Genomic DNA, 10,906 nt, shown 5'->3' with positions numbered 1-10,906 from the left:
AAATTAAACCGAATCGATTTTGAACAGAAATCAATTTGAATCAAATTAATATGATTCGATTCGATTCAATTTAATCGATTAGACTTTTTAATGAACTTTTTATTTTTTACAACTTATTTTTAATGTTTTAAAATTTAACTGAAATATTTCAATATTAATTATAATATAATATTTTATATTATAAAAAATAATATACTATTATTCACTAATCGATTTGATTTTATCGATTTTTTCTAATAAAACTGAATTGAAATAATAAAAATTTTTAAAAGTAAAATTAAACTGAAGTGAAAAAAAAATCAAATCGAATTTTTGAATTAATTTAATTCGGTTGATTTTTTCAATTTAAATCAAATACTACTCAATTCTAACCGTTACATAAAATAAAAAAGTTTTTATTATCACTATTTAATTTTGAGTTATTAAATTAAAAAGAATAAATTATATTATATAATCAAATTTAATAAATTTTAAATATTTTAATTTTTTGATTATCATTTTATAATACACTTTAGTCGCAAATAATAACAACTATTCAGATTATCAATCACAAAAACATATTGATGGTTCTTTTCTCACAAGGCTGACTTTGATGTTCTCTCACGAAGTTGGGAGAATTTGATGAGAGGTTTTAAAAAAATAATACAAGACTCAAGTTAATTAACAATAGTTAAGCCCATGACAAACAAAGAAGGTATAGAAACAAACGAGCACCTCGCATGAAACTTTCCCTTGACTATGGCTGTATATATCAAATCTAGCCGGATACCTACAAGTTAGGTCGCGCATTTAGTCGATTTGATTTAAAATAAAATTAAATCGAATTTAATAGATTAAAAATTAAAATTTTAGCATTTATAAAAATCAAATCGGATCGATTTTGATTAGAAATTAAATCAAACTGAATCGGTCTGATTCAATTTGATTTAGTTCGTTTTGATCGATTTAAATTTTTAATAAATTTTTTATTTTTACGCTTTATTTTTAGTATTTTAAAATCTAATTGAAATATTTTAACCGATTTAATCTCTATATTATTGAAAATAATATATTATTATCAATAATCGATTCAGTTTAATCTTTTTAATTTTTTTCAAATCAAAATCGAACTGAAATAACTAAAACTTTTAAAATTAAAAATCGAATCAAATCAAAATAAATAAAAAATTAAATTAAAATTTTAAATTAATTTAATTCGATCGATTTTTTGATTTAAACTAAATACTGCGCATCCCTACTTACAATCGCTCTGCATAAAAAATTACAAAGTCCATAATTATTTTCTCATATTCCTCCTATTTCTTTGGAGAGTAATGTTGCTGTTGGAGGGTAAGGTTGCTAGTGGAGATGATGCTTAAGTTAATATAAATGGTTATAAAATATACAAACTTAAATATTTGGTTTTAAAATTATAGAATTAATATGTTAATTATATTAAATTTTAAGGATTAAAATATAAATTATTATTTTAAAAACTATTTCTCTTTAATTTTGCATACTAGAAAGTAAATAACTTATATCTAATAAAACTATAAAGCATAAATTTATGTGCTGATTATCTATTAGAATAATAATATTAGTGTAATTTTAAAATTATTGAAACTCAAATCAAAATCAGCAAAAACCTCTTCAAATCAAAACGGTTTTTAACTGAAATTATTTCAAACCGAAACCGTTGACCAAAACCAATCTAAACCGTTAAATCAGTCGGACTGGCGTTTCATTCCCTTGGCCAGGTCCAGCTACCGTAGAGGCGCAGACACTCGAAATTCTTAATAGGAGAGTAAGGCAAGGCAAGCCAGACTTCACTTGCTGCAAGGGTTTAAAGGGTGATAAAAATGTCGATTCTCTGGGAGAAGAGCGAAACATGGAGATGGATAGTGAGGAAGACTAGAGACTCTAAGTCCTTCTTTTTTACCTTCGCCACCGTCTGCGGCGTTGTTCCTGGTGTTATCGGCTATTGCGTCATGCAGCTCACAAACTCCCGCAACCCAGAGCTTGAGGCCCGTCTCCGCCAGAACGCCCGCCCTGAATCCCTAGTACGCTCTTATTGCATCTATTATCTTTATAGTTTTAAATCCCCAAATATGCTTCAACTCTTAAATTCATTTGTCATTCCTCGGGTTCTACAATTGGATTTAATTGCTTTTTATAAATTTGTTAAACCCTTTAAGATGATCAGATCGGAGTTAACTGGTAGTTGGAGGGGTGTAATTCGATTGAAGTAAACCCTTTATACCCTTCATCCCACATGCTAACCCTTCTCTCACTTGGTCTGATAAATATATAGGGGTTTAATCAAACTGAGTTGAGTTAGTACAATATGCTATCTGAACATGATTTGGTTTGAAAACATGATGTTTGAAGATCAACTTAAACCCTATAGAATGATAATTGTCATCCTTGGGCTTGATTCAATGGGATACTCTTATATGCAGACCCAATTTGACATTGACTCAGCACAATTGCCATGGGAACTAATTCATTTACTTAATCTTGAATTGAAGGTCGAAAAATTTCATAAATTATTGTTTGAAAATTATGGATAATATAAAATATATACATAAAACTATATAACAGCTTAATGCTTGATTACGCATCTGATCCACTCAAGTGCAGCATTTTAATACTTGGAATTTAACTAAATTCACTGCTTAAGTTTGAGTTCTACTTGATTAGAATTAAGTTTAATTAAAATGATTTGCAAGCGCATTTCAGGCAGCTCATGACTATCTTTACTAATTGACACTCCATTGGGGCAGAAGAAAAGGATGGAATTTTTTCTTTAAGTACTAGCATTCCTGTAGTGCCTCTCCTATTAGCAAAGACTGCTATCACTAACTCTCTCATCTTTAAACGCTACCACCACTGGACCTAAAATCATCCAACTACCTGAATTCAGAGCTCATGCACACTGGAAATGCCATCTAATTGTTGTAATCTTAATCACCTCCCTCCTTGGCTAATCTTTGTTCTTGTTCTAATAGCCAGTAAGTGTGTGTGTGTGTGTGTGTGTGCATGTTCTTTTCAGTTCTTTTTTTTCTTTTTATCTTTTTTTGTGAACATGTTGAAGAACATCTTTACCAAACAAGATGACTTTTTCTTTTATATACCACATAGTTATCCCCCCCAATAAACTGCATAATGTAGTACTTATTACTCTTAAATAGTCGTGATACTTATTTTTAATAGCATTGTTTTGGAGTTCTCAAATTGCTGCGAGTCAAAAAGACTGATGGAGAAGCTTCATATTATCTGGTGAAGTCCATATCCATCTTGTGTTCTATTAGCTGATGGTTAGATTGACTTCTTTTGATTGATACTTTGAAGATTGACAGCTTTGGCCAGTTTGTAATATGCTGAATTTGTTGTGGATATTAGGTCATACACTCATAATATTGAATTTTTTACCTGCAAGCTGCAAGTGTTATTTTTGCTTTGACATTTCTCTCTCTAGGACCCTTTTGTGCCCTAGATGACTATGCTTAAGCTTTTCCTTTCTACTGATATCATTGCATTTATTTGTTGAATTTCTAAATCAGATGATGGGGAAAGTTAATCAAGAGCGACTAGCAGAATACTTGGGAGAGCTGCAGCGAAAGCAGGACACAAATGATCGCTACGTTGCTGCTTTGAAAGGAGAGACATTAACCCGGAATCCTTATGTAAGAATTCAACCAATACCAAAGCAAGACAACATGGAATCTGACAAGGAGCAGAAGATTGAAAAGGACAAAAAGTAGTAGATTTGTAATTGGGTCTTTGCTGGATGTTACATACTGATTCCGGTTATTATTATATGGTGGCAGAGCGAGAACAGTTTTTGATGTTGTGCAAACTGATAGCATGCTGGGTTTGTTTCGGACTGCAAATTATACTCTGTACTGTTTAGGTTTTTTTATCCCCTCAATTGCGTTCCATATTAGCCTTTTCTTGGTAGCAGTGGATGGGATTACCTAGGCTTGAATCTGGGTCTTGTGAATGAAAACAATAATGTATGTTTAGCTGCACTGCATGATTCCAACAGGTCCATTTGTTTCCATTTTATTCTGATGCCATACCACAGTGGTCCAGCACACTAAATGAAAAATTAAGAAATGAAAAAGGAAAAAAATAGAACAGTACTACAGGAGGACATCATATAATACTAAACATTTGTTCATTTCAATTCTATTTAGAGTAAAAAATTTTAACTGCAACAAATGCAACATATACTCTATACTTGTCTTCAACCAAGACAACAAGGCCTACCTATCTATACAGAAAACTTAACACTGATCTGCCTTGCCTAGCCTAGCCTAGCCAATCTCTTCTGCTCAAACACAACTCTCTAAGTCCTTGCTAGAGCAAATGTGCAATGGCTTTATGGAGACATTTGCTTTTAGCAATTGCTTCACAACATCTCTCATTGTTGGTCTATTTCTTGGCTCTCTTTCTGTACATCTCAAGGCCACCAGAAACACATCAATAACCTTGTCCATGAGATTGGAATCACAGGATTCCTCTGCAAGGCTTGAATCAGCAATCCTGCTAATCTCTTCTGTGTTGCTCCATGTAGACCTACTCCAACTCACAATGTCTGTTCCCTCTGTGAATGATGAATCCAGTGCCTTCTTTCTGGTTATTAGTTCGAGCAAAACAACTCCATAACTGTAAACATCGGACTCCTTGCTCTTTGCTTTTGTATATGCATTTTCTATCAAACCAAACAGTGATTTGTTTTAGAAATATGAATATAGAATCAAGTACTACCTAAAAATTTGCAGGAAAAAGAAAATAAAAGGTTACCTGGTGCAATATACCCTAATGTACCCACAACTAAGCTGGAGTGCCCTGAAGCAGAAGTCTGATCCAGAATCTTAGCTATACCAAAATCTGAGATATGAGGCTCCATATCAGAGTCTAACAGAATGTTTTCTGGCTTCACGTCTCTATGCACGACAGGAGGATCACAATCATAGTGGAGATAGGCCAATGCATGAGCAGTTCCAATGGCTATCCTGTAGCGTGAATTCCAGTCGAGATTTGATGCATTTGATCCATGCAAAACGTCGTGAAGGCTCCCATTCTGCATGTGCCTATATAGGATTAGTCCATAATCCTTTCTCAACCAAAACTCCTCCAACCTGATCAGATTTCGGTGCCTGATTTTCCCAATTGTTTGAATTTCTCTAACCATACTTTTGTTTCCTCCTTTATGATTAAATGTAATTTTCTTCAAAGCAAAAAGTTCATCTTCGCCCAATGAAGCCCTGTAAACAGTTCCATGAGCTCCCCTCCCAATGATATATCTATCATTTAGATTTTCAGTAGCTTCCATCAATCTGCTGAGTAATGAAGGTGACCCCCCTTCAGCTGCAATCTCATCGTGCCGCCTAAGTCTTCTTCTATGCAAGGCAAACATACAAACAAGTCCAAGAACAACAAAAGCAACCATCGAAACAAGGACTATCATCAGAATTTTGAATTGATCAAGGCCTTTTTGTTTGCTCGATCGACTTGCACATGGTTTTAAATTTCCATTTTTGATGCATGTTGAGCCATTGGATAGAATACAATTGACACATAGGTCAGGGTTGCCCATGAATGATGAGGGTGACGAGTTAAGCAAGTCCATCATTGTGTCTGGTATTGGCCCTGTGAAGTGATTGTTTGAGATATTTACCAGGACAAATGTATGGATTTTATCAAGAACTGACAAAGTTCCTGTCAGATTGTTGTTAGATATATCGAGCCGCTCTAGCTTGCTCAAATCCCCCAGCCCCAAGGGAATTGCACCACTCAATCCATTACTGCTGAGATTCAAGGCATATTGCAGATTCTCGAGCGATCCAATGGATGAAGGAATCTCACCTCCCAACAAATTCCTACCAATTTGTACCTCTGTAAGCTTTTCAAGTTCTGATAGAAAAGCTGGAATTCCCCCAGTAAACTCATTCTCAGTCAAAATCAAGGCAGATAAACTTGTCCAATTCCTTAGACCCGAGGGAATTGAACCATTCAAAGAATTGAACCCCACATCAAACTTATCTAATTTGTAACAATTAGACAGCTGAGACGGCAAAGAACCTTCCAGTTGGTTATATGAAAGATTGACAAGCTCAAGCTTTACAAGACTGCCTAACTCTGGAGGTATAAACCCGATAAACTTGTTCATGGAAAAATCAATATAAGTGAGATTAATACAGTTCCCCAGGCTTGGTGGAATTGGACCTGAAATATCATTTTTACTGATATCAATGTGGGAAAGGTTTGGATTTTCGGCAAATTTTGGAAGGGTCCCCGAGAGATTATTCTTGCTAAGGATCAATCTCCAAAGTGTTGGACAACTTCCCACATCAGAAGGAATGCTGGCTTGAAGTTGATTTCGACCCAAATTAAGAACCCTTAATTGCTTTCCAAAGCAAAGATTTGGAGGAATTTCACCAGTGAAATTATTTCTAGTGAAGTCCAGCTGCAATAAGCTGCTGTTGATTCCCAAGTTTTGGGGTATGATTCCAGAGAACAGATTGTCATACAATGAAATGTTCTTTAGTTGTTTGAGCTCAGTCATCTCAAGAGGTAGTTCACCAGAAAGACTGTTATTGTACACAAGGAAGTACTTGAGGCTGGGAATCCTCCAAATACTAACTGGAACTTCACCACTCAAGTGATTGCTAAACAATTCAAGATCTTCTAACTCAGTTAGCATTCCCAATTCACCAGGAATTTCTCCCTCAAGCTTGTTTGTGTATAATTTTAAGCTTGTCAAGGACTTGCAATTTCCAAGTTCAGGGGGAATTCTCCCAGACAATTGATTTTCAGAAAGGTCAAGAGCAGAAAGCTTGTCTAGTAGGCCAAAGGAAGAAGGGATGATGCCTGTTAAGTTGCTATGGACAATGACTAAGGTTGTTAAGCTACTAGAATTTCCCAAATCTGGTGGAAGACCCCCACTAAATTCATTGAATGAAAAATCTATTTCTCTCAAATTCTTGCAATTGCCAAAACCTAAAGGAATGCTACCCTGAAAATTATTATGACTGAGATATAAATACTCAAGGCTTTTGACATTGGTGAGAGTCTCTGGCAAAGGACCAACAAAATGATTGTCATTCAAATAGAGTCCTTGCAATCTAGTACAATTCCGAATAGAATCTGGAATGGTACCAGATAACTGGTTACTATTCAACCATAGTTCTGAAACTTGATTCAGGTTGCCCACACTACTAGGAATTGAACCACTGAAATTGTTGTTGTTCAAATACACAGATTCCAAGCTCAAAATTAGAAACAAAGATTGAGGTATCTCACCAGACAAGGAGTTAGAGTACAAATTCAGGATGCGTAAAGCTTGCAGGTACTTAAAATCATCGGGAATTTCTCCAGTAAAGCCATTGGCGGACAAATCCAGGGACTCAAGGAGCTTACAACTGCCCAACTGAGAGGGTATGTGACCAGAGAAATTGTTGTTGCTCAAATCCAGGGTCTGCAAGTGAAAAAGGCGCGAAATTTCTGGCCCCAGAGGGCCAGAAATTGAATAACCAGGGAGTTGAACACTGACTACAGAGTGAGAAGCATTGTCACATTGAATGCCTACCCAAGAACAAGGAGTAGAGTAAGAAGCGTTCCAGCTTGAAGCTATGGAAGGAGGCACAAAAGTCCAGTAGGTGACAAGCAATAACAGAGTGGACCCATCAGAGTTGAGAGCAGAAACAACAGAGACAGATAGAATGAAACAATACAGAAGCAAAAAATGATTGAAAACAAGAGACATAGCTGAATTGAAAAGAAAGAAAGGCTAGATGGAGTTGGGAAATGGGAAGAAAGAAATAAACCACCTTCAGCAACCTTTTCTCGGTGGAGGTGACGGTGGATGATGAGCTTGGGCTTGGGCTTGGGTACGGTTGGAGAGTTGGGAAGCATTGAATATATGGGTCTGCTACTTGTGTGAAAATCTGATTTGAATTCAAGGACCAAGGTGTCCGTGTGTTGAGAGTTCATACAGCTTTTTTGACTTTTGCTTTATGGAATGTTCTTTGATTACGTCAAGGTCCTTTCTGGTTTTTGACAGCAGAAGTCAAATTCTGGGAAGTACGAACCCACTAACCAAGGGAAACCCTCTTTCAGGCTTTTGTCATTTTCTTTTATATAGAAAATTTAAGTGAAATGATACTCACTTCAATTTTACTTTAAATAATACGGAGGTTGAGTTGGGTGGCTGACACCATGTTGTTTCAACTAATTTTTTTTTTTTATAATAATTATTAACTATTTTATCCGTATACATTAATTAATTAAAATATTTTTATAATTTTAAAATCACATTAAAATACTTTTTTTCTCAATTAAAGAATCTCCTTTACTTTTTATTTATTTTACTATTAGTCTATTAATCAAAAATAAAAAAATATTTTGATACTGTACTTTTATAATTCATTATAATTAATTAAAATATCTCTTTATTTTAAAAATATATTAAAATATTTTTATATTTTTATTTTACCAATTAGAAAACATTCATTAATTTCTAATCATTTTTATTATTATCTATTAACATGAAAGCTTTTTTATATCCAAATTAATCTTGTATTATAACTCATTATTCATTCCATTATTCACAAATTAGCTCTTGATTATTTATGCTGTCAACACTCTATTATTGGTTATAAATTTTTATTTTTAAGAGAAATATGAAGAGAGAGGTATGAGAATATACGGAGGGAGCATATGAAGGTGGCTTGAAAGGAGTGAGTAGTGAGTTTTATTTGATAAAGAGAGTAATTTAGGTATATAAAAATTTTTCAGATTTAACTAATAAACTAATAATAAAAATGAATATAAACTAATAAATGTAATTTTTAATTAACACAATAAAAATATAAGGGCATTTTTATAATACCTAGCTAAATTTTAGTGTTGAAATTCTAACTTTTCGATGAAATTTTCATTGAAATCCGAAATCTCAGAATCAAAAACTTTATAAGGGTAAAATTAGTTTTTGTAAAATGAATTTTAAGCATTTTAAATGTGTTTAAAAAAGATATTTTAAAAGAGTTTTAAGATTCGATCGCCGAAAGTGAATTTTTCAACCCACCTATAAAAGGTCGTCAATCCAAAAGAGATAGAATTTCTCTCCATTTCAGGCAGAGGTCAGTATGACCAAATTCTTGAAACTTTGAGTTTTTATTTCTTCATTCTTCTCCAAAAGACTTAGAAATCCTCACTTTTATCTTGAAAATTAAGGTTTTGAGTTTAAAAGGTTTCAAGTTCCATATTTCTTTTCAAAGACCTTCTCCTCTTGCCTCCTCATTGTTAGAGAAGAACATGTTCCAGTAGGCTCTAATTTTCGGTCCATTCATATTTTTAGCTTGTTTGAGATATCTACCATCGCATGTGATCAAGTACTTTGTTTTAAGTTTGAAGTTTTGGGTTATGAGTTGTTTTTTGGAGAAAGTTTATATCTCTTTATCTAATGAATGCATGTTAAAATTTAGGTTAGTTTTAAGTAGTCTTGTGTGTTTTAAGTTGTAAATATATGGTTTAAAGCTGTTGCATGTAAGTCTGATTACATTTTGAGAGCTGTTGACAAAAGGCAGAATTGGGTTTTGCATTGCAGAAAAACCTAGGTTCGGACGCTAAAGTTAGGTTCGGCCACCGAACTTGCCTCTGGATGTTTGACTTTTAGATCTGTCAGGGGACTTTAGGTCACCAAAAGTCTTCTGTCCAGCCGTTTTCAGCTTGTTTTCTACATATTTTTTGATATGCTTTTAGGGGTTTCTTGAGGTAGTTTTAAGAGTTGTAAAAGTTATATTTGATTTCTTATTTAAGTCCATCTATGTAGGATTGGACTTGGAAGATCGTAGAGGCCAGCAATAAGACAACTGCTTCAGAGTTAGGCTTGTGTCATCTAGAGGTGAGTAGAACTAAACTAAACTATTATTTTAAAGAAATCAAACGTTTTAAGCATGCTCATACATCACGAATGCTATGTGTATATGATTAGGTTATTTTGCATTAGAATTCACAAATATGATGCACTGCATAATTAATTGTTATTGTGGGTGGATGTTGAATGACTTACTAACCCTCGAGCATGTTATGTTATGTATGACGGATATGGAAGTCTAGATTGAGGCCATTCTACGCCTCCAAAAATATGTAAGAGAAAGACCAGGGTGCCCATTCTACACCCCTGGCACTATGGATATGTTATGTTATGTTTAAGAGGAAGTCCTAAGAGCATTCATTGTGGGTCGGGCACTATTGTAATTATGGAGGGTTACTGGTAACAAGTCCATCTTGATGTGAGTTGTTTGTGTTATGACGCATTCATATGATCATATATTTTATTAAACTATTTTATGATTACATTTCTACTCACTAGGCTCTAGTAGCTTGTCCCTTTTCCTTAACTCCATATTTGCAGAACCAGAGTTAGCTTAGGATGTCAGTAGTGTTTTATGGTATAGTTCTGATATAATATTTATAGGTATGGACATGTAATATATTGTGGTTTAGAATTGTGTTTTGCCCAAATTTTCTTTTATGATCCCCTATTTATGATCTTATTGTGTAAAAGTTTTAAGTTTAAGCTATTGACTGTCGGTTGTCGAAGCCAGTCAAAAATAACATTTTCAGTTATCAACAATATTACTACTGCAGATAGTAGTGAAAGAATCAAATCTACAGGGAATTGAAAACTTACCTATCTTCCTTATCAAGACCAAGAAAATAAACTGAAAGCGAAATAAACTGACAATAAAAGTAAAAGGGGGGTCTTGAGGTTGATTCAGTTAAACTAATAAAGAAAGCAATTAAGTAAGCAAATAATAAAAGTAATGAGAAATAAACAATAAGAAAGCTCTAGTTGAAGAATTGGATCCACTTCGGTTGTTGGGAATGATCATTGATACTTAAGTTCCTTTGT

General features: G+C 33.9%; 2 protein-coding genes across 2 annotated transcripts; one reads left to right on the top strand and one right to left on the bottom strand.

Moving 5' to 3' along the window:
- Window positions 1-1,723: 1,723 nt before the first annotated feature.
- LOC110604141 lies at window positions 1,724-4,010 on the top strand. The gene is made up of 2 exons (XM_021742255.2): window positions 1,724-2,039; window positions 3,543-4,010. The coding sequence occupies exons 1-2, from the start codon at window positions 1,839-1,841 to the stop codon at window positions 3,741-3,743; spliced, it is 402 nt and encodes a 133-aa protein (XP_021597947.1). The 5' UTR covers window positions 1,724-1,838; the 3' UTR covers window positions 3,744-4,010.
- A 114-nt stretch (window positions 4,011-4,124) lies between these two features.
- Window positions 4,125-8,119, bottom strand: LOC110604140 (receptor-like protein kinase). Its single transcript, XM_021742254.2, has 2 exons — window positions 4,789-8,119; window positions 4,125-4,696 (listed from the first exon to the last, which is right to left on the bottom strand). The coding sequence occupies exons 1-2, from the start codon at window positions 7,751-7,753 to the stop codon at window positions 4,317-4,319; spliced, it is 3,345 nt and encodes a 1,114-aa protein (XP_021597946.1). The 5' UTR covers window positions 7,754-8,119; the 3' UTR covers window positions 4,125-4,316.
- Window positions 8,120-10,906: the final 2,787 nt, after the last annotated feature.

This window comes from Manihot esculenta, chromosome 16 (genome assembly GCF_001659605.2).
Source record: "Manihot esculenta cultivar AM560-2 chromosome 16, M.esculenta_v8, whole genome shotgun sequence".
Classification (NCBI taxonomy): domain Eukaryota; kingdom Viridiplantae; phylum Streptophyta; class Magnoliopsida; order Malpighiales; family Euphorbiaceae; genus Manihot; species Manihot esculenta.
The sequence above is the reverse complement of the archived record's forward strand: the minus strand, read 5'-3'. Positions and strand labels throughout refer to the sequence as shown.

Bases quoted from the DNA above. Each gene is read 5' to 3' on its own strand.
- LOC110604141 (XM_021742255.2), top strand. From the start codon at position 1,839: ATGTCGATTCTCTGGGAGAAGAGCGAAACATGGAGATGGATAGTGAGG. The intron at 2,040-3,542 runs GTACGCTCTTAT...TTTCTAAATCAG, and splicing joins ACGCCCGCCCTGAATCCCTA to ATGATGGGGAAAGTTAATCA.
- LOC110604140 (XM_021742254.2), bottom strand. From the start codon at position 7,753: ATGTCTCTTGTTTTCAATCATTTTTTGCTTCTGTATTGTTTCATTCTA. The intron at 4,697-4,788 runs GTAACCTTTTAT...TTGGTTTGATAG, and splicing joins ATTAGGGTATATTGCACCAG to AAAATGCATATACAAAAGCA.